At 42.0% G+C, this 27,145-nt stretch overlaps 1 protein-coding gene across 1 annotated transcript; it reads left to right on the top strand.

The window, feature by feature from the left end:
- Positions 1-643: 643 nt before the first annotated feature.
- Positions 644-24,795, top strand: GTF2B (general transcription factor IIB). The gene is made up of 7 exons (XM_037404585.1): positions 644-759; positions 3,344-3,450; positions 14,850-14,983; positions 21,656-21,802; positions 21,939-22,068; positions 22,717-22,998; positions 24,553-24,795. Exons 1-7 carry the CDS (start codon positions 743-745, stop codon positions 24,684-24,686), a joined length of 951 nt encoding a protein of 316 aa, XP_037260482.1. The 5' UTR covers positions 644-742; the 3' UTR covers positions 24,687-24,795.
- Positions 24,796-27,145: the final 2,350 nt, after the last annotated feature.

The following is a 27,145-nucleotide window of genomic DNA, read 5'->3' as shown; positions in this document are numbered from 1 at the left end:
CCAGGTTTTCCTCCTGGTTGAATAACCAAGTAGCAAATCAGACCAGCTGAGCAGGCGATGCCAGCAAGGGGGAACTAAACTTTGTCTTTTCTTACCCTTTCTGGGAACCGGTCTCTGACTGGTCTCAGTTCCAGAGCCAAGATCATATTGTGCCCCAGACATTTCTGTGCAAACCCCACCAGTTTTAGCTTAAACTCCTTTTCTGCGGTATTTCACCGAGCTGATGGAGTCTGCACAGAAAAAGCTGAGCCGGAGGCACGTCCCAGGGGCCGGGGCAGTGGCAGCAGGGGGGCAGCGGGCCGCGGCTGGGCGAAGGGGAAGGCTCCAGCTCAGCCTCCCGCAGCGCAGGCGTGTGACAGCGGCTTCCCGCGCCCACCGCCCCTAGCACCCCGCACCGTTTCGTGCATCATAACAAGATTTTGGTCCCTAAGCTGCCTTCGACGCCAGGGGCCCCGGGCTGGCTCCCTGCTCCCACCTGCCATTGCCTTTGGCGGCCGAGCCCTGCCCCTAGGCAGCCCGCCCCGCTCCGCCAGTCGCCCCCGGCCGGGCCGTGCCCAACCCGCAGCCCCGCCCCCGCGTAGGCCGTGCGGGAAGGGCGGTGCCGGCCGCTTCGCGTCCCTTAGCCACTTCGCGCGACCCGTAGCGAGCGCCTGCGGGCCCCGCCCACCGCTGCCGTTATATAAGCGGGAACGACGCGCCGCCGCCTGAGTGTACACTGGCGCTGCGGCAGGAGGGCGGCAAGATGGCGTCCACGAGCCGGTACGGGAGGCCGGCCTGGGCGCTCGGAGGGGCCCGTGCGGAGGAGGGCCGCGAGGGGGGAGGCGGGAGGGTCTCCGCCATCTCTTCCTGTCCGGGGCGCAGGAGAGAAAATGGCCGCGTTGTCTCTGCCGCCGCCACCCGGGGAGGGACCGGCGGCCGTCGCCGACCTTGCCCGGCCCCGCTGTCCTCGGCTTGGTTGGCGGCGGCGCCGGCCCTTCTCGGGTTTCGCGTCTCTCAGGGCCGCGCTGTGTGCGGCTCCCGCGGGGGCAGGGGACGGGGGCGGGCCTCCCTGCGCTTCCCCGTGTGGGCCGGGCCGGGCTCCCCCGGGCCAGCGGCCTCTGAGGGGCGGCCGGAGGTCGGGAGCGCCGCGGCGGCCGAGCTGGGGCGGCGTTCCTGCTCGGTAGCGCTCCGAGAGGAAGCGAGCGCGTTAGGGGATTTCGTGGCCGTTTGTGACTCAATTCCGGGGTCCCTCGTTACCGTGAGCTCGGTATGCCGGCGCTCGTGACCGAGCCCTTTTTCCTGCGGGCCGAGCTCTCACCCCGGCAGCGCCGTCCCTCCGTGCCGCTGCGCGGGGCTGTGGCGGAGGGGGCCGGCGGGCAGCGGGCGCGGTGCGGGGCCGGCGGGCGGGCAGCGGGAGCCTCCCGCCGTATCCCACGGGCGGGCACCGCCTGGGCGCGGAGCCCCCGGTGCCGCTCGGCCGCCGCTCCGAGCCCAGGTGGCAGCTCCCTGGCGTGGCTCCAGGTTATCGGGTCCTGCCAGCAGCTTTTAGGCTTCTAAATCCGTACCAGCCACCGTTCAGTGGCCAAGCGGGTCTCGGGCTCCGAATTAGTCCTTTTCCCTGGAGGTGCATCGGGGGTTTCTTTCGAGTTGGGAATGAAGGATGGCTCGTGGAGCGGGCTGTGGAGCGACTCTTACTCCTGCAGAACCTGTCCTAGGATGCAGGGAGTGCTTCCCAGTGTCTTACTGCAACTCGGGAGCTATTTGCTGATACGGACCTTCACACGCGTGCCATGCCTTTTCCTTTGCTATAGTTGGCTCAGCATGCTGAAGCTGTAATGTTACAAGGAGTGCAAAATATACGGCCAAGTAAATGGGTCAGAACTGGCATAGGAAAGCTAATTGTTACAATGTTTTGCGAAGGTAAAGTCTGAAACAAAACAATGTTAGCATGCTTTCAGGCCTCTGGGTTTGATTTTATTTTTTTTCTTTTGCTCGGTGTGTCACTAGCCATGTGCGTAATGACAAACATCAGGTGGCTTCACATGCTTTGTCAACAGTTTTGTCTTGTCATATGAAACTACTGGCTGGGAGTAGTGAGAAGGAAAGTAATTTAAAGAGCTTTTATGTAGTATTTTGAACATAATTTGCATCTGAAGATCTTGTGTGTGCATGTTCTTTCTGGAGGCTTTAATAGTAATAGCGATGTTGGTTTTCAACTTTGGTTTCAAGTTTTAGATATTTTTCTGGACAGTCACTGGATTAAAATGTTTGGTTTTTTTTGGTGGGGTTGTTTTTGTTATTTTTTCACTCATCAGAAACACCTAAAAAGTAAAAAATAATATAGGCTGAAATAATGGACTTGTCTGAAAGGGGGAGACTCTGATTAATTACGCTTTCAATGGGATATTTTCTACAATTGAAAGGATTAGAAGGGGTTTTTTTTGCATGGTCAGATTGAGGTTGATGGGTGCTCACAACAAATTCTATTTTATCAGCTTTTGTACCTTCTCTGCTTTTTAGCTCAGGCAGAATGGCTTTGTTGAATATACGGACCCCAATTGTAAATACTTATTATTCCAATTTTGAAATTACCAGTTTTAACAGAATTTGCTTGAATTTGGTGTTTGGTTTAAAAACGTTTGGTTGAAAGCAATTAGTTTTTACTGTAATCAGTAGCTAAAAGCTGTTGTGTTAAATAGAACTAATGCTTTATAGGAAGTTTTTTATATCTGCTGTAACTCCTGAAGATGCATGTGGGACGGATGCCTGTTATAAGAAGCAGTTGTCACATAATCCCCTTCACGAGCTGCTTGTATTTTGTGAAGGTCTCACAATTAATGAGTTGCTTAATTTAAAATGAGACTTTTTCTTCAAATACATGAAAATAAAAAAAAAAACAGTGGTAGAATCGGCTATTTTCTGATACATAGTGTGTGTACTACTTCCTGAATTAAGGACCTGGTAAGTAACATTGACCTGATTGGAACGAGTGAGAAGGCTCACTTGGAATGAAACAATCACCACAAACTTCTTGGGGATCCTCATTTAGTAACAGACTGTGAATTAGACTGCACTTAATTATGTCTGTTATTTACATTTTTCATGCTGTAATTTGAAGTGGTTTAGGTACAAGATACATCACAAAAAATTGGAATTTAAGATGATCTGAAGTCTTGATTGTCAAATGTATTATTACAGTATTTAAAAGGTGAAGTTCAGTTGTTCAGGGTAATGTTTTATCATTCAGGTCGCTGTAAATTCTGTACTACTACAGTGTTCTTTTCAGCAAGGAACTCCTAGGCTTTTGGATTTGCAGCCTGCTTGGTTAAAAGTAATTAACACTTCTAATTTTTTTTTTCCTTAGTTTGGATGTACTTCCAAGAGTGACTTGCCCAAATCATCCAGATTCCATTTTAGTAGAGGATTACAGAGCTGGTGATATGATTTGTTCTGAGTGTGGACTAGTAGTGGGTAAGTAGCTATTCGTATTTTTAGGAACTGTATTTAACTAAAATCGTGCATGTAGATTGTTTTCCCACAAAACTGGTGTATGATAACTCTCTTTAAAGATTGAAAATTTAAAATATGTTGCCATATTGAATTAGACTATTGTGCTGTCTAGTCCAGTATTCTGTCTTTAATCATGACTGTTGTTTCAGTCAGGCAAGTATAAGAAATGTAATAAAAGCTCTTTGTCTGCTTACCAAAAAAAAAAAAAAAAATTAATCCCTCTTTGCCATTAGAGGTTATCTTCTGCCCTAAAGGATTTCTCTTGATATCCTTGCCAGCACCTGTTTTTGTTAATTATTTCTCCTAAGGCTTTTAATATTATCCAAAGTAAATATGCAGTTTTTCCTCTGAATTTTGCTGAGCTCTTTTACTCTATTCATGTGGCAGAACTTCCACAGGCTAAAACATATTTCTAAGTATAAGGGAATATTTGAAATTAAAGGCCTTTTAGGCATTGTCTTTGAGTGGGAGAGAGAACCACGTTGTCATAGAACATGCTGCATATTTATTTTTATGTATCTTTTCTAGGATGAGTATCTTACTATCTTTATTCCTTTTGCCTGGGAAACTTTTCATGCTCATGTTATGATTGTTTAAACCTAGCTCAATAAATTATTTTTTTAAACATGCCATGACCAAAAGAAAATCTCTGTTTTGAGGGTACACATTCACGTGATTCATCCAGTGGTGCTAAATATTTCAGATAGTTTTATAATCCTGTCTCCTAGACTGTGGTGATTTTGTTTTGGCTCTTGTCTTGCACCCAAGTAAAAATTTTCATACAGCTGTTAGTGTAAAGCTAAAGCCTTAATAAGTTGCAGCAAAAGCAGTATTAATTTAGCCAGGTGACTAAAATATGTGCATCTTGTTTATGCAAAAAGCAAACTTCTGTATAGCTGTAAAGTAAATGTTAAAGGAAACTGGTACTCAAATATTTTAAAATTATGAAACCATGTAAAAGGCAAGAGGGAGGATTGTTACTTGGTTTGTTAAAAGAAGGGCTTGTTTAAATTGCAAAAAAATCTGGTAAAGATAAGTGAATTGTAATACATTTGCTGGTTAAAAATTCAAATATCTACAGCAATATTTCCAATTGAAATACAGTAATAGGCTTCGAAGTTACTGCTTAAAAGTAGCTTGGTCCATGTTCAGGTCTTTGTGTGGCTACCATAAAAGTTGAACCAAAGCTTAGAAAAGCCCATCTTGATCAGTTCATAACTTTTTAGATATTTCTGGCTTTAGAAGAAGAGGGAAAGGTTTTGCTTAATACATTTCATTTTTTAGAACCTGAGTTTGAGAAGTCTCACTTGGTGTGCCTTCTGTTGCCTACTCACAAGGTGTTCTTGCTTTAGAGATTTACTCTCTGGTCTCTTCTGAATCAACATCATTGGAGATTCCTTTAGTTCACGTTGTCAGCATTTTTGATGAACAAAATCATTAGAATATTTATAAAAACTTTTGCTGAGTTGAATTTTTAAAATATGTTTAAAATGGTCTTAGTCCTTTACAGCCAGCATTACTGGTAGGGTAAAAAGGTCTTTTTTCTTTAAGAGTTCAGTGTTTTTTTAAGTAGGTCTTTCTATGGATTTATCGCTAAAAGGCTTCAACATTTATTTTTGTGTTGATTGTTCTCATTCTGTCTTGCTTTCCTTCAGCAATTTGGTTTACCTGCATGTGTCCAATTCATTAGCTAGGGTATCTAGCAGCTAGTTTGGAAAACCAATTAAATCAGATGAAGATAAATAATTGAAGAGTGCATGACCAAACAGAAATGTGAACGTTCAGCATTTTCTTTTCTAGTCTGGTAAGAAATTTAGAGCAGGAGAAAAACATCCAATTCTTGATGTCTGTTTTCTGGAGACGTGTATGAAGTAGGAGCATTTTAAAGGAGTGAAGACAACATTTTGTTTCCAAATGAGAACACTTCCTACTTTTTTGTTACAGATTCAGTGATACACGTTCCCCTTAAGAGAGTAGTGATTTAATTTCCTGCTTTTACATAGAAAAGTTGTGGATTTGTGTTTTCAAGGTTTATATAGGTCATGATGTGTAGCTGATGTGAACAGGGCTCAATAAGAATGTGTTTTGAGGTTGGCTGAAAATTAGTAAGACCTTTATCACTGAAGAGGAATAATTAGAATAGTTAAACCCCAAAGACTCAATGTACTCTGTAGCCAGAGAAGTATTAAATGTTTATTTGAAAATACTGTGATTCTGGTGTCTGCAGAGCACTGCTGGTGTACGTGGAACAGAATGGCTAATGCTGAATTTGTGCATTTACTTTACTGTTGTAAAGTACATGGTGATGTGACTTCACTGTTTTTTTTAATACAGTTTAAGTGAAATAAGAGTAAAGAGTCTTTGACTAAACTAAGTATTTCCACTTGGTATTTTTTTTGCTTGCTATGGGGAAGTACTAAAGTTTCACATTTGTGGACAGACTGTGAGTTTATTAAATGTAAAACTTTGTCATAGGATAAAATAGCTGGTGCATAGTCTTCTGGGAATATGAGGTGAAATCAATAACTAGTATTATGGCTGAGGTTGCATTTATTAGTGTTTATTAGTGTTTATTTATTTATATACTATTTATTTATTTATTATATACTATTATTTATAGTATTTATTAGTGTTTAAACACTGATAAATGCAACCTCAGCCATAAAGGTCTGTTGCTGAAAGGGTGAAGCAGTAGAAAAGTTGGAGGGAGCAGGAGGCGAGGAGGAGGAGCTCTTCTAACAGTTGAATTCCATGTCTTAAGCAGAGCTGTATATTGGGATTTTGAGAAAGATTTTCAGTCAAAGGGTTTTTGTACTCATAGGGGGTGTTCCGAGTGTCTCAGACTGAAATTTCAAGTTAAATCCAGGATGCTTATTTTTATTTGCACAGCATTTTTTGCTTGTTCTAAGTGAACTGTACTGTTTTGCTGTGCAGTATTAAAACAATTAAATCTTGTAATGTCCAGTATAACTGAAGCTGGTGGTTGTTTTATTGCTGCTTCACAATACAGCTTCAGTCTACTAAAAACTCATCTGCCTTTTCACTGTTACCTTTCCTGGATTAGCTTGTGTTCTGTCTTTTCATGGTAACTGTTTCCAACTTGTTAACCTTTCCTCCTGCTAGTTGCCTTTTGCGTGAAAGGCAGTCAGAGACCTAAATTGCAGTTATCCATGGAATCTTGTTATTAGTCTGGATTGATGTGCATCTGAAACTTCACTAGTCTGTCCAAGTATATTTGCTGTCATGAATCTTGTGTTTTATTATACATACTTTTCTCAAATCATTCTAGGATATATGGTACAGTAATTGTTCATGTGCTGCCTTGAGAATTCACTAAGAGAGGTTTTTGGGGTTTGGAGAAGTAGTTAGTTCTGTGTTCATTTAAAATGTTGACCATATCTCATTCTTCAGACAGACTTGGCAGGGGAGAAGCATTTTGTTCAAGAACACAAGGCTAGTAAATCCTCTTTCTTGACAGGCAAATATTTTGCTTACTACCTTTTAGGCAGTAAAAAAGGCTGGAAGTCAGCTGATATGCCAGAAGAGGCTGAAGAAAGCAGAACCGAAGTGGAATACAAAGCACTGAATTTTCTTGATGTAGCAAGGCGGTGAGCTGAATTTCAGAGGGGGCTAAGAATGAGTCTAGTGGCATGTGTGGCTGTGTAGTGTCTCGGCTAGATAGGAATGCCTTTCTGACCTAAGACTTCCCTTAAACTATTCTATAGTTTCATTAAATGTTGTCTTTGTGTGCAGGAGTTGAAGCAGTGAGAGGTTTATTTTCAGCATGTAGTAAGTGACTTTAACTGTTTAGTCCTGTCTGCTTCAGTAGGCAGGTAATATGGCTTAGAGAACAGTGTTCTTGTATGGAGTCTTTTTGGATAGCTTTCTTAAAAAAAACAGAAGTCTGTCTTCAGCTGGTGAGACTTCTTGGACGTATATCAACTTGCTTAAAGCTTTGAATCAGATTGACCTATATTCAGATGTTGATTCTGTGTTCTATGTATTCTATGAAGAGTGTTCAGTTAAAGAATTTTGAGGGAAGTGGTTCAATAGCTTATGATCGGCAGTAAGGCTGTTGCAAAGTTCTGTCAGAATATTTGGTTGGCTGATTGTCATGGGTTAACCCTGGCCGGCAGCCAAGCACCACACAGCCTCTTGCTCACTCCCCGCCACCCACAGGGATAGGAAGGAGGATTGGAAAGGAATGTAAAACTCAAGGTTTGAGATAACAACAGTTTAATAGGTAAAGCAAAAGCCATGCACACAAGCAAAGCAAAGAATTCATTCACCACTTCCCGTGGGCAGGCAGGTGCTCGGCCATCCCCAGGACAGCAGGGCTCCATCATGCGTAACGGTTACTCAGGAAGACAAATGCCGTAATGCCAAATGCCCCTTCCTTCTTTTTTTCCCCCCACTTTATATATTCAGCATGATGTCATATGGTATGGAATACCTCTTTGGCTAGCTTGGGTCAGCTGTCCCCTCCCAGCTTCCCGTGCCCCTCCAGCCCTCTGGCTGGCAGGGCCAGAGAAACGAAAAGTCCTTGATTTAGTATAAACATTACCCAGGAACAACTGAAAACATCTGTCCTATCAACATTGTTCTCACATCATAGCCAAAATACAGCACTGTACTAATTACTAAGAAGAAAATTAACTCTATTCCAGCTGAAACCAGGACACTAATGCTTCTGAAAAGGTTGTGATCTAAATGATGCATCTTAAATTCAGGTATGGTCTGTGAAGGATAGATAAGATTTAACTGTGCCGCAGATATTTTTTTCTTCTATGATATAGCACATGAGTAGGAAGGGGTTTCACAATTGCCTCTCTGGCTAGTCCGTTGTTCAGGATGTCTGTTATTAGGGATAAGGTTGATTGCATTTATACATAGATGGTGATTTTATGAAAACGGAAGAAAATTTTCTGTTTTTTGTTTGTTTTTAAAAAGCAGTTGGTAGTATCCTTTAAGTGGAGAAGGTGCTTAAGTATTTCTGACTCCAGTAGGGGGCAGTTACATCTATTCTAGTATCTTTACACCTCCAAATGGTGAAAAATCTTTTTTCTTCGGGGTGTGTGTTCCTGGTTAAGTATTTTTGAGTGTATTATCAACATTTAAAAAAGAAATGTGAAATCTCGATGTAAAATATTACTGAAATAGGAAAAAATCGTTAGGTATGGAAGCGTATTAGCACCTTTATCTGGTTACTGTACTTGGGTGTCCAGAGCACTGAAAAGTATCTGGCAAAAGTTAGTCCCTGCATGTAAAACTCTTTGCATCCACAGGAAAGCTAATAATGAAGGATGCTGGTAGCTAAAGTAGTAGTTGACTTTTTTGCATGAGCATTCATGGATGCTTGATTTACACAGGGAATTTGTAATATTAAGAAAGTCATTTGCTAGCCTTCTTGAGTCAGCATTTCAAATAGTCTGTGTTAAGTCTAACCCATTTCAACTTTAAAGACAAGGGTGATGGTTCTTGTTGTTAGAGCAAGAACGCTTGTCACAGTGGAAACCTAGGCTTTGGATGTCAAAAGTTGGCATCTTTTGTCAGGCTCTGCGATAAGTACTGCTCCTAGCATGAAATCGCCTGGAGGATGGAGGAGACTCTCTAGTGGGTTCTGAGCTGGGAACCGAAGGTGTTTGAGGGCTGCTGTGAAGAATGCTTCTGTTAGTTGAAGTGCTAATTTGTCTAGTGGAGTATCAGTAACATTTTGAATCATCCAATTTGGGGTATGTTTTTTGTAAATTTTTTACTTCAGTGTCAAGTTGGCAGAGTGATTTAGGGCAGATAAGGGCTATAAATAATCTGAACAACCCTGATGGATGCAAGAGTCAAAAGCCTCTTATTTTTGTGATATAGTGTAGATCAGGCACAACGTTTTTCATTGAGATTCTATAGTTTGGAGCATCCTTCACAAGTACTTGAGCTGTTTGTCTTTCAAAGACCACAAGTCCTGGAAAGGTGTAACTTCAACTGACCAGACTTGTCCACTGGATTGTTTAAACATGTCTACTCATTTGCTTCCTCTATTACAATAAGTTGATGGCTTAGGAAGCCTGGAAGTCCTTTTGCATTTGTCATCGTTTTGATATGTAGGAGCTGCTAAGCCTTTGCTCTTGTAACAGTGGTTTACCTGCAGTACTAAGTTGTCTGTTTAAATCCATAATTGCCCGTTGCTACTAGTATGATGTTGTTGATGTCTGGAAACTAGTCAAAAGTCTTCTGTGTCTTTTTTTGTCAGTGTTTTTTTTGTGTGTGTTACTTGGTTTTGTTTAGCATCTCAAAGCCTGTTCTAGTTCTGTTTATTTCAGCTGAGTCTTGTGAATAGGCTGGTGTTGCTGTTGGTGATGATACATTTGTCATGTTGACAATGTATTGAAAACAAGATAACTTTTTGCCAAAAAAGTTGCTATTTTACAAAAGGCTGGAAATCTTGGAGAAAAAGCTATCTCACTAAAATTGTGGGCATGGGTGTTCCCTGCCCCCCCCCCCGGGAGTTTATTCTTTGGTAACATCTAATACATCTGGTCTTAAACAGAAGTTCTAAAACTGAAAACAAAAAAAGTTCAGTTTATATTTTGGAAGCTATAAAGTTGAGTACTACTGTATGGGGCAGTGTGTAAGCTAATAAATAGAATGTGGAAGAGTAGATATCTGGAGTACTGTGTCTAACTCTGGGCTCCTCAGTACCAGATAGAGACTTGCTGGAGCAAGTCCAGCAGAAGGTTGGGAAAGCGATGGAGGGACTGGAGCATCTTCTGTATGAGGAGAGGCCGAGAGCTGGCACTGTTCGCCTGGAAAAGAGAACGCTTAGTTGAGCTTGGCTCTGTGCAGTTACGTGTCTTTGTCATCCTCTTCAGCTTGTAGTCTGCTACCTAGGTTTTCCATTGTAGTTTGTCTCAGCACCTCGTTACTATAGTTAATAAGAAGTTGACTGAAATTAATTGTAATTCTCTCTACATTTTTTCAATTTGGCACTGTAAAGTGTTTTTAATTAAAAGTCTTAATGTATGTGCTCACTAGATGGCAGCAGATTCCTTAACTAACTGTAAGAATGGACCATTCTGTAGAAACAATTGGTATTTCGGTACAATAAACTTAAATACCATGTTTATGTTACAATTAAAATATTAGTTAATAATATGTAGAACTTGATGCAATGTTCAGCTAACATTAGAGCTTCTCTGAAAAAGACTTAATGTACCTTCTCAAAACTGCTTCAAGACTGGATATGGAAGAGAACATTACTTGATGCTTGAATTTCATCCTATTTCTTGTTTTGATTAAACTTCTTCAATTTGCAGCTATATTGTCTTCATATAACAGATAATACCAAATGCAGAAAGAGAACGAAATATGTGTGTATTATGTGTTACTGCAAGCGGAGTGCAACATTTAAATAGCTGGTATTATTTCTCTGTAATGTAATTGCAAAATCAGGGCTTGTTGAATGAAAATATATTCCTTTGAAAAATCACCTTTTTTTTTTTTTAGGGAGGGAATAAACTTATAATTTGATATGTAGATATTTTAAGCCATTACTCTTCCATTTCTGTAGCTCATGCTCTTTGCATTTGGCAGTTGTGAAGAAAACTAACCTTGGTCTGAGGTTTTCCGTTCTGAATAACAGTTCTGCATTTTACTAAATGAGCTTTTCAGATGGTGGGTAACTGAGTCAGTGAAGTTTGCAGTGTGGATTTCTACTACAGCCTGTGTGTTAGTCTATTAGACTTTTATTTTAAAGAGTAACTGAATACTGGAAGAGTTTATGAAATGCAATGGGGCAATGGAGGAAAAACTTGTATGTTCAGAAAGATGCTTCAGGATATCAATCTGGATATGGGTTCCATAAATATTGGGTCCTGTAAACTGCATTTTTTTTTTTTTTTGGTATGTGCTTCAGAGGAGGAAGCTGAGGAGACGAACTCGTGTGCTTGATGAAGGTTAAATAAAGGAGTGTCTAATGTAACCTTTCTAGTGAAGCTTATTTTTGTTCAAAAGAACTGCATCAAAAGGAAGTAGTGAAGGGATTATGCAGCCACTCCCATACTTATCGGAGCTCGATACTGTTGCCAAAACCAATATAATAATGATGTGAGAAAGCAGAGACTATTTTATAAGGTACTTATTGGGAACTTTTTTGACTCTGATGTTTGACTGTCAGACCCATTTTCCAGGTGCTTCCATTGTGTATGACCCAGCAAATTCAGTTTAGGACTTGGAATGTTAACTCGGGACCAGTTTTCAAGGCTGATTCCTTACACTGCTTTTTGTAAGACAGGGTTTAGTATTTTAAGGTTTTCTTTCAGTTACTTAGGGTGGGGCTTAATTGCATCTATCATAACATCACAGTTCCAACTTTTTTTTTGTGTTTTGAAGAGTTAAAAATAATAAATGCCACGGGTTTTTTTTGGTATCAGATGGGATAATTAGCTGCTTGTAGTTGAGTATATTTTCCATTTATGGAAACCTTTTGGCCTATTCCATTTTAGTTAATAGTTGTAGCTTGTGTCATGGTTTTATAGAAGCCTTTTGAAGGAGGGATGCACTTCCTAGGACCTGTTACATTAGACACTGAGTATACAGAAAAACTTCTGCATTAGCAGATCTCCTGGCAAAGTAAAGATATTTGCATACTGCATCTTAATTACACAAATGCTTTATATTCAGTGATTTGTTCTACTTAATCTTTTCTCACTCTGAAATAGTAGTCTCAATCCTCTGTTTGTAAGACGTTTGCCAAAGCAGGCAGTGATATAACGCTTTTTTGTTAGAGCAGGAATGGTTCATAACTCACAAGAGGCAGATCCCTGAGTGAGTCATTTAGGTCATTCCCACTTGTGTGGAAAAATATTACATCATTGCCCTGTACTCAGTGTTCTATTTATACCATGCCAGAATTTTAAGTACATTTTGCTTTTTTTAGATGCTGTAAACAGTATTGGGGGGGTTGTCTTCAAGTAAAGTTACTGCTAGGCCATAGAAGGAGCATTACTGAATCAAATATTTACAGAGACTCCAGGAGCTAGAGGAGCACCACTCTGCTAATTCAAGCTTGCAAGGAGGGGAGACCATTGTAGCAGAAAGCATGGATCTGTGCTGCCTTTTACTCTGCTGCTGTATTCTTAACCTTCTAGGTTTTGATAATTTTTGTTCCACCCCCTCCTGGTTTTCATCAGAGCAGTAAATAAAGGTGGAGCATAGCTGTGAGCATGTCAGCAAATACTGATGAGAACACCTCTAACCTAAATTTATTCTTGTTGGTTGTGGTGACGACTTACGGTTTGTTGGCTGCTTTCAATTTCAAGCATATTCTGTGTTAAAAATAAAGTTCCTTCATTCAGAATAATTCCACTCCAGAATAGATACCCCCCCACCAAGTAATTGTGCAGTTGCACCATCTGTCCATTGCTCCTGTATTTTCTTCAGCTTCATATCTTGTATTACCATTGTTTGCAGAGTGTTTTTTTTCTGTCTGCTTATGTTTTCACCATGTGAAATCACTCTTTGTGGTTTCATACTAAGACTTCCATACTGGAAATTTTTCATGTAGTCAGTGGTACGTATTTTTTGCAGACACTTCTTTCACAACACGCTTAAAACACTGATAAATGTAGCAAATTTTTCTGCAAGTTTAGCAAAGCAGGGTGACAATTATATTGCAGTTTCTTCAGATACCCTGCACAGAGCTGTAATCTGCTTTACTGCAAAAACTAAGAAAAGTGTACTTCTTGTACATGTATTAAAAAATATTCCTGTAGTGTTGTTCTGGAAACAACACCTTTGAGATGAAGCTTTTACCAGACCTGTGCATAGAATGAACTGCGCTGCCAGTGGTGGCGGGATGTGTGGGGTGTTTGGTTTTTTTTTGTTAAGACTGTATTGTTGTGATGACTTGCAGGGCTTTTACCTGCATCAGAATGTTGGTTAGAGTTATTTCTTAATCTGAAAAGTTGGTTTAGATAAATGTGAGATGAATAGAGGACTGCAAGTAAAGTTATTTTGTTCAGAGAATTTGGATTTAGTGCTTTTTCTGCTTACTCTGAATCTTTATTTAAACTCTTCCAGGTATAACAGAGTAGACTGAGTTTAAGAAGAAATAGTTGTGTGTATATATTGCACGTTGATACTGTCAAGCATTGTAAGTGGAGTTGCACAGGGTCAGATCTCCCTTTGAGAACAAGAATTGAGCTGCAAAATGTCATTATTAGTGGGTTAGAAGGTGGCTGTCATGGTTTAACCCCAGCTGGCAACTAAGGTACCACACAGCTGTTCGCTCGCTTCCCTCTGCCCCAGTGGGATGGGGAGCAGAATCGGGGGGGGGGGGGGGGGGGGGGGAAGGTAAAACTTGAGGGTTCAGATAAGAACAACTTAATTGAAATAAAATAACACGATGATGGTAATAACAATAAGGAGAGGGAAGGGGAGAGGAAGAAAATCCAGAGGGAAAGGGAAAAAAACAACCCAAAAGTGATGTACAGTGTGGTTGCTCATCAGTCACTGGCTGACACCCAGCCAGTCCCCCAGCAGCGACTGGCAGGCCCCGGCCAACTCCCCCCAGTTTATATACTGAGTGTGACGTTCTGTGGTATGGAATATCCCTTTGGCTAGTTTGGATCAGCTGTCCTGGCTGTGTCCCCTCCCAATTTCTTGTGCCCCTATAGCCTTGCTGGCAGGGCCTGAGAAATTTAAAAGTCCTTGACTTAGCTGTTGCTAGGTAATGTTTCTACTAAAACCGTCAGTGTGTTGTCAGCTTTGTTCTTGCACCAAATCTAATACACAGTATTGCACCAGCTACTAAAAAGAAAATTAACTGTATCTCAGCTGAAACCAGGACAGTGGTGTATTTCAGAGTACCAAGGACCTGGAGCTTGTGCACAGAAGTGATTTACTACAGCTTAATGAGATTGTGCATGATAGATAATGCACATGTGCACTTTGGACACATGGCAGATGTGAGAGAACTTGTTAAGTTACAATAACTTGCTCATTTGTCTAAGCCCTGAGAACATCTGTAGGCAGCTGTGACCTCAAGCTTGAAATAAAGGTCTTGATGTCTTGTGTGTGTTGAAGACCCCATGATGCTTTAAGGATAACTGTAACTTTTTGCATTCTGGATGCATTTCTTCAGTTATTTATGTTTTCTGTGCAGCTCTAGTTGCAGGTTTTTTCCCCATTGCCTTCAACTTAATGTGTAAATACCAAGTTTTGGTCCATTGTCTTGCAAGTTACTGTTCTGTTGGGAATGCCAGGAGACTGCCATCTTAAAAGGGAGAGCTCAGGTTGTGTAACCTAATGTTTCATGAAATATTTCAAAATGTTACATTAACGCAGACTGTTGCTTTCTGTGAACTCAGGTGACCGGGTCATAGACGTAGGGTCAGAGTGGAGAACTTTCAGCAATGACAAAGCAACAAAAGATCCGTCTCGAGTTGGGGATACCCAGAATCCTTTGTTGAGCGACGGTGACTTGAGTACAATGATTGGCAAGGTAATGCTTAAAATACTTAATTTTAATAAGTGTGAGTGGTTTTGTCACGTACGTGTTTGTATGTCCATAGGTAAACTATTTAGAGAATGTGTTTACAGAGGAATTTTGTTTAAACTGAACTCTTAGGTTTCAGTGGTGTGTAACATGTGGCTCTTTCCTGGGGGTAGCAGGAAAGGGCTGACCTCTTCAACAAAAGAAAAGTTTGCAGTGTTGTGGCGTTATTTGCCATTCTTTGGTAAGCGGCTATAAATAGAAAAGCTGGTGTTGCAATCTTTTAAAGACATGCTTTGGCAAACAAAACGTGTGCGTTTAAGATGATTCTGAAATAACAGATACTTAGTTTTGAGGTCTCACTAGCTAGTAGTGCCTAACTTGAATTACCATTTTTTTTTTTTGGTAATAAAATCTGCATCAGATTTATATTGGAGACCTGGAGATCTACATGCGTGGTGTACATACTCTTCCTGTTAATGTTGAAGCACTAAATGTAGAATTCTTTCATGGTGAGAGTGCTCCAGAAGGAAGTATTCAATGTATATTTAAGTTGAAATTTAGTGGTACAGCCATATCTTGCTGTTTCCCATGAAGATTAATTTGCACCAAGATTAATGGTGCAAATGCACTCCCTTTAGTTAAGTAGTGACCCAGGTAAGTTTTCATTGTACTTTGTGTTACATTTTTTTACTGCCAGACCCAAATTGATTTTTGTGGACTTTTTGAATGTTTCATGAGAGGTGGTCCAGTTGCTGCTAAGTAACAATTAAAAATGTAATGCTGCTTTGTGTGTTGTACATGTGCACCAGGATTTCTCAGAAGTTTTTGTTCCGGTGATGTGGCTAGGATGAAGAGGTAGACATACCAAAATATGTATGGATACGTATAGGGGAGTGTGCACCATACTTCTCAACCAAGAATTCTTCAAAGAGATGAAGTCAACTAGTGAGTACTGATATGGACAGATAATCTTTCACCATTGGTGAAAAAGAACCTTTCTGTGCAAAGTATTGTCCAAGTAGATGCTTGTGTTTTGGACAACACCAAGCACTGCTGCCCCCTACATTTTTAGGGTGCATTATGGTGGCTTCTGGGCTCTGTTTAGGCAAACAAATCTCTGCACTGCTTCATTAAAAAACCAGGCGTGGCTAAGTAGCTCTGTGAAGTGGTGCTGTAGAAGTCACTGGAGTTCTAATGTCACTTGTATAGGTCCAGAAAGGTTGTAGTTCTCAGGGCTTGGATTTCTGTCACTGATTTGGTCAGATATGATAGAGATCAGAAATAGACCTTTACAGACAGCTAAATGGACTTTTTGCTCCAGGTTTACACTGTTGTCTCATTTTGGGACTGTGTAAATACAGGGTTTGTTTCTGGGAGCTCAGTTTGATTCAGTAGGTAGAATGACCTTCTGAGGTCTTTTAGAACCTTCCTGTTGAAAAAGACAAAAGGTATTTCAGCTAAAGATAGAATTTGTATCCAGGTGAGCTGTGGTGTTAACCCTCTTCTCTCTGGAGGTTCAAATCCTCATTTAGAACAAGAGGGATAGCAGCTTCAGTGAGAGAAAGACATAAATGTTGGTGAAAAGTTTGGTTTTCAATGAAATCTAGAATTTTTCAGAGATGCACATTCATTTAATGAAACAGTTTTGCTGTTATCTAGAACATTTCAGAATAGGCATGATCTAACTTGTGTAGCAGAGGGCCATTCAGTGAAGACAAGATGTGGAAACATCACTGTGGTGTGATTTAACCTATGAGACCTGTGAGTAAAAGTCAAGTACTGGAACTGCCAGGATCATGTTGGAGAATGTAGAGGGGTCTGTCTGTCCTACCATGGATATTTTATTTGCATGGGGAGGAATTACAGAAGAGACACCCTATTTTCTACAGTAAATTGGGAATCTCTGACAAGCCAGGATGTGTTCTGAACGAGAGTTCCTGTGTTTGTCTTGCCAGTGAGCAGGGCCTCTGGGGTGTCAGCTCATTGATGTGAACTCTGTATCAGGATCTGCTTTTTTCCTCAGTCATTTGAAAGGGAGAGAATGGCTGATATCGGAAGATGCTGAAGAAATTTCCTATCAGTGCAGAAAGGGCATGAATTTTGCCGCAAAAATAACTAAACCAAGGAAATAGTACATTTCTCAAGCAGTCTTCTAAAGTCCCTGCCGGCAATAGGCTGGGATGAGGATTGACCTAGATATGCACAGTGGCTGAACAGGGGTGAAATTGGTGTAGTAATGAAGAATGTAAGTAGTATCCAACAGGTACAGAATAGCCTTCATGGGTCCCAGAGAATGAAGCAGGGTAAGATTTTATTTTCTGTTAACGACAAGTCTTAGAATGGCCTGGAGTGGACCCCAAATTTGTGTGCCAGAGATTGCTTTAGCCTGTCACATGGGACAAGGAGTAGAAGTATTCCTTTCTGCTTGAGCTGCAGATGATAATAGAATCTTTAAAACAAAAATCCATGCCACACAACACTCCTACTACCAACCACCACACCACACCCTGCCCCCCCCCAAACCACAACCCGTATTGTGGAAAATCCAAAAGAGGACATGGATAATTCTCATGGCACGCCATGTTAGTGATGTATTGTAAACTCCTGGGAACGCAGGTAGAAATGGGGTCTGAACTACCTGCCAGTTACAACAGTAATTTCTGGTGACTGGCTGTTGCCTTGAAGTAGTAAAAGAAGGGGGCCAGTTCCGCTTCACAGGATGGCTTTGTCACTCTTTCCTCTTCGAAACCAGGAGGGGCTGCTTTGGGACTCCTTTCTGCTGGGGGTATGTGGTCTGTATCTGCTAGCAGCCAAAGAGTGGCTGCTTTGCCCGTGCAAAGGGATTAGTTCCTAATTGGTTTTAGCATTTAAGGGACCCATCTGTCTGAGACAGCAGCAGCCTGCATTGGAAGAAAGAATAATTTGTCTGTGAAGAGGAGGACGAATAGCATAGCTGGCTGTGGTGGAAGTGGTTTGTGTTCTTCAGGCAGATCTTGAGGATATTGGCACACAACAGTACCTGAAAGTCGATACTGTGCTGCAGTTGATCAGGTGACGGTGTAGATCAGTTGGAGACATGGTGAGTTCTGGCATTAGTTGTGACTTGATTGCCAGAATATTATAGTTATCTCTCAAATTCTTCTGTAAAATCCAAGAAAAATAACTGAACAAACAGCTTCTAGATCTGCCTTGATATAAGGAACGCTTTTATATGAATTTAAAAGAAAACTGAGTTTTGCTACTTACCTTGTGGAAGAAGTTGTCTTTTGTCACACTTTGTAGAATCTATTCCTTTTTGTAGTGACTGCAACTACAAGAGAATTTAGGTTGGTTGAACAAGAAACCCAGTGCAATCTCTTGTATAACTTCTATCCTTGGATCAGACGCCTCGGAAAGGAAGCTGCCTGTTGTCAGCCTGTGTGGCCTGGATCTAGAAGTGCCGTATTGATAAGCAGTGCCAAGATACCAAGGGCTGGTGCTCGGAAAAGAAGGATCCATCAGACTATATAATGAACTGGTTGTACTGGGCAAGAAGGCTGCCGGCTCTGGGGGCATTCTTTGGTGCTGTGAATAACCCCAAGTCAATGATGTGAATGATGTTGGTGATCCTTCTGCTTTCTGCTATGGAAGGGGATACACCAGGGTACAAAGCTGTCGGCTGCCAGCACTGCAAGCCTGACCTCCACTGAACCCTTTCAGAGATTACCACAGTTTACTGGACAGCGTGTTTTCTCACTCTTGTCTTTTGAGGCTGTTTCCAGGGTGTATCCATGCGGTTTCTGCTCTGTTTGAAAGCCAAACAGGTGGAACTCCTGACTTTGACAAGTACTTTTCTTGCTGAGATGGGAAGGTATGAGTAGATATCTCAGGCCACAACAGTAAAATGCAGAGTTCTTAAAATCTGTTTGATTTCAGTTTAAACTGTGGCTTCTGTGTGTTTTTGTTTTGTTTTTTTTTTTTTTCCCCGTGAAGGAAAAGGGACTCCAAACATGGTTGTCAAGGGCTGAAGCCAACAAAGCATTGTCCCTCAATTGAAAAGCTCCAGAAGGAAAGTTGATGGTACATTTAAATAGTAAATGCAGGGAGAATTGCTGTGGGTTTTTGGGATGGTTGAGACTGAAGAGTATTTTCCAACCCTTTTATAGTTGTGAGCTGTATATTGGGTATGTCTCTTGGAGAATGCTCATACCGACAGGCTGAAGTCCTTTGGCTAACAGTACTTGCCTATAGCTGCATTGCTAGTTTCCAGTATACATAAGCAAACATTCAAAGGAAAAGGAATCCATAAGTACCAGCAAGAAAGTAAAAAATGAGAGTTTTAGGAGAACCGCTAAAAAAACCCAAATAAATAAATCTAGGCATTGTAGATGGACCAGGGAAAATACCTGTGGTGAAGGGGAATACTTGATGGGCACAGGACAGAGCAGTTTCCTGGTAAAGAACTTTCTGCTGTGAAGCCTGAATAGACAAGGACTGGGGCCTTGCTGTCGGGGTTGATAGGCCTTTGTTTCTGGTCACTCTTTTGGCATCTGCAAGATCATGAGCATGTGCAGTCCCTGTAAAGTTTGTGCGTGGTGCTGGTCTAGGAGGCCGTGATGCACGCTGCTGTGTTAAAGCATTGCTGGGAGCAAGGGACTGAGTGATGGCCAGGAAGGAGCCTTTTGCTCTGAGACTTGGGTGTTTTGTATAACTTGGGCCAAGGGAAGTTGTTGGGATGTAATCTATGAAAGGAAGATCTAGTGTTGCAGATGTTTGTAATGCTTTTTGTGGCCTGAGGTTTGTTGTGCTTGATTCTTGCTCTTTGTTTGCTTTTAAACCTTGCTGGGGACCTTTGGATAGTGTTCATCGAGTCAGGGAAGTAGGATTGCCCTTGAAGCAGCTTTTTGCTGTGCTGGTGCCAGGATCGTTTTCTGCGTGGTTCTTTAACTTGTGGGGATGTTTGAGGGAGCAGGAAAAAAAAGCCCAATAATGATCTTGGATTCTAGCATCTGTCATAGAGGGCTTATTCAAGGGGCTACCGAAACTTGTGAGGGAGGGTTCTGTGCTGGAGTCCTCGGTCTCCACAGCAGCGTTAAAGTGTGTGTGCCGACAGATACAGGTCTCAACAGCAGAGGTATCCACTGAGCCCATGTGTAGTGGAGTCCTTGGGCGAGGGAAGTGGGACAGTGTAAGAGAATGGTCAAGAGCGAGCGTTAATAGCGTCAGCCAAAGAACATGTATTAAATGCAGATGTGCACCACAAAGGTTACAGAATCATAGGCCGTTGTAAAATATAAGGGCAATTCCTAAGAACACTGTACAGGAAAGAAGAAATGAGTTCTGACTCCCTCTGGGCAGCTGGGAGGAATAAGGAGGTGCTAGGGTGCGGTCTGCCCTTTGTTCGCTGTGTCTTGGCCCCACGTTGTACCCCCTTGGCGTCCTCATAGGTTGCTGACTTCTTAACTTGAGAACTCTGTGTGCAAGTGCTGGGTGTGAATAGCCAGGTTAGCAGTCAGCCAGAGATCTAGATCTGCTTTGTGCTTACTGTTCTTGGCAAAACAGAACAGCGGAGCGGTCTGTCTGCAGCAGCCACCGTATCAGCTTGTTTAAATGACCAAATCTGTCTGCAATGAATGTTGGGTGTTCCTGCCCAGCTAAATTGTTTGAAGGTGCCAGAAAGCAATAAATGCTTGCTGATTCAGGGAATCCAGGTTTCTACGCATGATGTGGAATTGTGAAGAAGTATTTTCTGCCTGAGAGAGCTCGTAGCCCCGCACACTGGCAGTAAACATGTAAGTAGGCAATATAAATTACAGATGTTGCTGTTCTGATCTTACAGGCCACATTGTTGTCATCAGCTGTTGCTGGTCTGACATGGCATTTTTTTTTAGATGTGTTTCAGATTGATGGCCGATTGAAGACAGTTTAAACCCTTCTAGTTGGGCAAAATTGATGGCATATTTAATAGAAGTATGCAATTTACACTATCGGTTGTAAGGTACAAAAAAAAAAAAAAGGCACTTAGGAAGCTTCTTTTGAAGTTACCAGGTTGAGTTGGTGGCTCTTACTTTTCCTAAGACCTCGAGCTTTTCTTTTAAATGGTCTGTGGTTTTCCTGTAAAGGCGGAGTCTATGGATATTTACATTTTGCCACAATTAAGGCTTGCAGGTGCTAGCAGGCACAGTATCAAATGGGTTTTGAGTAGGTCATTGGTTTGGATGTTGTCTTTGCTCATGCCTTCATTTTCCTATTTGAGTTATCATTGTAACAACTGGTCTCCAGTTGACCATAAAATTTTGTTTTTCTGAGGCGCCAGTCTGCCACAGTGCAGATGCAGCCCAGATAACATACGGGTTGCATAAAATCTAATCTTGGACCTCAGCATTGCTGACGGGAGTATTGAGGTGCACACGTTGGCTACGTATTACTCATTCTTTAAACTACTGTGACGCTAGCAAAAAAAAAAAAAAAGCCCTGCGTAATCTGTGGTCCTTGGAAATCAACTCACAATTTGAGACTTGTGTAAAGTATAGAACCTGATGTTTGGAACAGTGCTCGATTGTATGATTTACTTCAGTGATGGTTATTTGTGCAACTGAATGCGTCGAATTAAGGTGGATAAAGCTGGAAGATGTTTACTCTTGAAATGAGGAGGAAGTTGCCTTTATTTTATTGACAAAATTTTTTTTTTCTTTTCAGGGCACAGGTGCAGCAAGTTTTGATGAATTTGGGAATTCAAAGTACCAAAATCGCAGAACTATGAGCAGCTCTGATCGGGCAATGATGAATGCTTTTAAAGAAATTACGAACATGGCAGACAGAATCAACCTCCCTAGAAATATAGTTGTAAGTTCATGTCTCCCTTCCTTAAATTGTTCTGGCATTGACTTAGTTAGCATAATATAATGAGCACATGAATTTTTGATATTGCTGCTAATTAAATGGCCTAGAGTTAATTAAATTTAGTCTTCTTGCATTGAAGGATCGAACAAATAATTTATTCAAGCAAGTGTATGAGCAAAAGAGCCTGAAGGGAAGGAGTAATGATGCTATTGCTTCTGCTTGTCTCTACATAGCCTGTAGGCAAGAAGGTGTTCCAAGAACATTTAAAGGTAAGTTTTCAGTGATACAGATTCAATTTTGCTGTGAAGTACAGGTCTAGTTACTGTCACTGTACGAGGTTGGCTTTCTCATTCCTGGACTTTGAGTTGGTTCTTCTCAGCTACAGCTCACCTTTATTGGGGAAGGGTAGGAGGGAGTCTGGACACGTGTTATACTTGTGACGTTAGCAGGCTCTCGGGCTTTTTAGTCTTACTTTGTATATATTATAAATATATAAAATATATTTATAATAAAGCTCTCAAGCTTTTTAGTCTTAATGCAGCAGTTGAAAGTCATTCTGAGTGTTGGTGAAACATAAAAGGTATTGCTTTGATTGGAGGATGGTGGGCAGTGTTGTAACTGAGTTTGAACCAACAATTGTGCAGTAAATATGTGTAACTTTTCCCTGTCAGGGATGCAGCTTTTTTTGGCATTGAGTACCAAATTTCCCTTATTAAGCAAGCTGTCTTAATTATCCCCTTTTGAAAAATGTGCACCGATAAAGTGATTCGGAAGTTTCACTAACGTGCGAAGCTTATTTAGTGATGGTGACCTTCATGATATTGGCCTTTTTTGTGGGTCTTAATCAAGTTTGATTCTCAATATATTATTTTGGGGGAGTAAATGCTGTCAAGGCTAAATTTTTACTCTTTGTTTAGAAATATGTGCGGTGTCCAGGATTTCAAAGAAGGAAATAGGCCGGTGTTTTAAACTTATTTTGAAAGCTCTCGAAACCAGTGTTGATCTGATTACAACTGGAGACTTCATGTCCAGATTCTGTTCCAATCTGGGTCTTCCCAAACAAGTACAAATGGCAGCAACGCATATTGCCCGTAAAGCTGTAGAATTAGATTTGGTTCCTGGGAGAAGCCCTATCTCTGTAGCAGCGGCAGCCATTTACATGGCATCACAAGCTTCTGCAGAAAAAAGAACACAGAAAGGTAAGTCTTAACTTTTTTCTTTTTTTTCCATTTTTTTCCCTTCCCCATGTCTTGCTGCTTGAAAGAGGATTCAATGTTAATGTGAAACTTGGATGAGGTCTGTGCAAAGTAGTGATGAAGTGCTGTTCTCATTGCACACAGCAAGGACCAAACCAGCATCTCCCGCTCCCTAAAATGAAAACTGAGCAATTGGCTATGCTCAGCGTGAACAGAATTTACTTTATTCTGGCACTAGGGGTTGAATTCTTGAATGCAATAGACCAGTGCATTCAAATGAGCCTAATTTTAACTTTACCCGTGCTAGTATTTGCATGTGTACGTTGTGCTGCTCTGAAATGCTCCCAACGCAAACCTGAGGGCAGTGGCAGGCAGTGTTCTGGCTTTAGAGTACGCCGAGTGGTTAAACCCTAGCAGCCAGGGAATCGCCTAGATTGGTACATGCTCCCTGATTCTTGCGAGCCCATGGTAAAGACGGAGAGTTCAGGCTGTTCCTGAGCTTTGGAGCAGCATGGCTGTGCCTCCGGGGATCAAGAGACACAGGCCTGTGTGGGGGCAGCGTACGGGGCAGGAAGGGAGCAGAGGCTGCTGGGGTTAGAACTTGGTGTGACAAATGGATCCAACTGCTGGTAGCTGGCTGTGGAAGCTCTGTTGATGTGTCTCGTCCTGTTTAGAAATGTTAAAAATCTAGCAATTTCGTAGTGGAGAGCTGCTTTTAGGTAAAGAATAGCTTTTATCTGTCAGGTTGTGCTGCTTTATTCTGCACTAATCACAGCTTATTCAGCCCCTGGAGCTTTCGTCGTGCTGGCAGTTTCCTGGGCGTGTGAGTGATGTAGAGCCCAAGCAGTACGGCGCCTTCATCCTCACTCGCCTTGGGCTGTTGGATTATGTGTCTTAAGAGGAGTGATCGTTGAAACAAAATTCAGCTGCCTGCCGTAGATAGAGACATGCCTCCATGCTCCTTCGGTGTCCTCGGACAATGCTGAAGGCTTTCACAGTTCCAGGTTTAAATCCAAACTTGGTTAAATCTTGAATAAATTTAGAGTTTCTGTGCATCTCAAACAAGTGTTTTCTCAGCTCGTTAAACGGTGCTCTGTGCTGCCGGCTTACTTCTCTGTACATTGTAAGGTAAATGCATTTCATGTTTAGCTGAAGTTACTGCTTTTTGTCTATGCCTAAGATTTTTGCTGTTTCTGCTTGTATTTAAGTTAAATGCAAAAATGAAGATCCTGATCTTGATGATAATTTATTAGAATATTGCTGGGCACATGTAGACTTTGGACTAGATGCTTCTGATGACTTCTGCAGTCTTGATCCTCGGTCAACTTGAAAATATTACTTCAAGATTAATAGCAGAAGTTTAATTACGGCACATGAGAAGGCAGACTTATATATGCAAAATATTAGTCACTGTCGTTAAAACCATTTTTACCAGCCTTTCCGGAGAGTTAGGATTTAAGCTAAGTGTGTAGCACTGCTCGAGAATTTATGCTTGCTGGTTTCTTCATTGCGAATGTCAAAAGTAAAAACTAATCACTTCTCTGCTTTTTATCTTAGAAATTGGTGATATTGCTGGTGTGGCTGATGTTACGATTAGACAATCGTACAGGCTGATCTATCCTCGAGCTCCAGATCTCTTCCCAGCAGACTTCAAGTTTGATACCCCCGTAGACAAGCTACCACAGCTGTGAAATTGCAGAGTGTTACTTTTAATTTTTCATTTAAAAAAAAACCAACAAAACCAAACCCAACAACAAACTTTTGATTTTTGCCTATAATAAAGGATGTACAAAGTGTTAATATTGAGTCTTCATGTTGTGGAACTGGAGGATATGGAGATGGAGCATAACTGCTGGAAGACAGCACACATTCCAAGGGTAAAAAAGTTCAGTTTGGCATTTTGTATGTATATATTAGTGGAAGTAAGTATTTAATGATTGTTGCAACAAACTTAATTTCATATTGTTGTACTTATGTAGATTTCTTTTGTAGGGATCTCGTAAGATGTATTTTGGAAAATTTAAAATATTATGTAATTCCCAAATAAACTGTTTTCCAAAAACACTTACCATCTTGTGAATATGACTGCAATTTGACAGGCACATACTGTTCCGCATGCTGAGAGCGGGAATGCAGTCCACAGAACGGTAGGGTTAGCTTCCTGCTTACGGACTTGGCCACAAGGCTGCTTAAACGCTCGCTTTCTTGACAGTGTTTAATCTCTAGTGTGGCTTTTGCTTTTGTAGTTAGCTGTGGTGTGGGTGATGTAACCCAGAACGCAAGCAGTTGCTGAAAAGCACTTTGAATATTTGCACAACTGCTGCTGAAGATTTCCAAATTTGTTGTAAAAGGATTAGTCACATCCTTGGCATGGTCTCCCCGATTCTCACTGATGTGTCTCTGCTTTGCTTCTGTGAATTTGACATAATGACAAAGCAGCTGAAGGGAAACATAAGGGCTCTTCCTTCAGTTGCATTCCTGACAGTATTGTGATGCTTGGTACTGTACAAAGAAAGGTAAAAGCTAGTTCTAGTTAAGTTTCTGTTAAATGTTCTGACCCGTCAGCCTACCCTGTGGTCTGGCTGGGCAGCGGTTAAGCTTTTGGCGCAGTTGCCTCCGAAGTGAGCGCTTGTTTGAAATTACGCACCAGGTGCCGAGGAGTAAAGGCAGAAGTTATTCAGCCCTCCCCAAACTAACAGCTTGAAAAACTAGTTGCCTCCTGACAGTGTCTCTTTGTGTGCAAAGCCACAAATGTACTTGACTGGGAGGCTTCTGGTTCCCAAGTTAATTTTGTATCACAGGTGCAAATTCATTTTAATTACCGAAATGAACAGCTGAGGGGTCAGCTTGCTGTGCATCTGGTCCTGAGCCATCCGGAGGGATGGTGCGTGTCCAGTGCCAATAGCACTAATTGTCAATAGCCCCCAGTGTTTCCTTGCTGGTTTAGTTTTAATCCTCTTCTGCCAGGCAGGACTATGGAAAAGCAGCAGCTCAACTTTTTTTTTTTTTTTTTTTTCTTTAAACAAATACCAAAGGCTGAACAGTTCTGTTACACCACTGAAGCTGTTGGTTGCAGTCCTGAGCAATTCTGGTGCAGATGTTAAAGGTGGTGTTCTTGGCAATTTGGAGGGATTGTATTCCAGTGCATGTCCTTATGTTTTGTTGCAACATTGCCTGTTACCTGGGCTGTCCCTGTCTTGCTCTGAGCTGCTCTGTGGGAGAAGGTGTGATGCTTGGAGTAGGCGGGGCCTGATCTCTAATGTACCCTTACAGTTGGGAAAGGCAAAGGTGAAAGCGATTTTACCGTGGGCGTACTTCCCGGCATAGATGGGTATGTTAGATCTACCACACGCAGGTTAGCAATGGCCGAAGCTCGGGTTTGGCAATCATGCTTGTATTTGAAATGCTTTCAGGCCTTACGTGCGAGTACTTGATGTTGTTAAATACAGCACGAGCTGTCTGGATGGAAATTTAAATACATCTGCGCAGAGCTGTGGTGCGCAGCAGAGGGAGGCAGGGACACTGTCCTGGCCTGACCCTGCCTCTTCCTGCTATTCCGCGAGCAGCTCCTGAGCAGTTCTGTACCTCCCTCGGCGCGGGGAGGGCAGTAACTGTGCAGCCCAGGGGCAGAATGAGGAGTATGCGTGAAGGGGCTGTATGTTTTCAAAACCAGTTACTGCTACGGTTAGCGTAAAGCATTCCAGGAAAAAACCCAACAGTGTAACTGAATTAATTTTTAGGCAGTTATGACCCCTTTAGTAAGCTGTTTTGATGAAGCTAAGGAATTCGGCTTCTTTTAGAGAAGCTTTGCATTCAGCAATGAGTTCTTGCTCCCGGGGGGGTGTCCGCCAGCAGCTGTAGGCAGGCAGGTCTGGGGGTCGCAGGGATGGGCGGGGGGAGCCGCGGAGGAGGCTGTTGCAGCGCTGCAGCCTGGTTTTAGCTGATCGCCTCCTTTCATTGCCAAAGCTGAGCGGTAGCGGAGACCGTGCGACTGGCAGAACCTAAAGGGCGAGCAGGGAGCTGGGCTACAGTGGGGGCGTTTATAGCTTCGGGGTTCGCTGCTAATGCCGTCGCTGGGAGGTGGTTCAGCAGCGAGCCCGGAGCAGGCGGGAGGGTGTGGGGAGAGCAGCCCTTCGGCACCAAAGGCAAG

This window comes from Falco rusticolus, chromosome 11, assembly GCF_015220075.1.
Source record: "Falco rusticolus isolate bFalRus1 chromosome 11, bFalRus1.pri, whole genome shotgun sequence".
NCBI lineage: Eukaryota > Metazoa > Chordata > Aves > Falconiformes > Falconidae > Falco > Falco rusticolus.
The sequence above is the reverse complement of the archived record's forward strand: the minus strand, read 5'-3'. Positions and strand labels throughout refer to the sequence as shown.

Excerpts from the sequence above, each read along its gene's own strand:
- GTF2B (XM_037404585.1), top strand. Across the intron at positions 22,069-22,716 it reads TGTTCCAAGAACATTTAAAG|AAATATGTGCGGTGTCCAGG; the intron begins GTAAGTTTTCAG and ends CTCTTTGTTTAG. Across the intron at positions 22,999-24,552 it reads AGAAAAAAGAACACAGAAAG|AAATTGGTGATATTGCTGGT; the intron begins GTAAGTCTTAAC and ends TTTTTATCTTAG.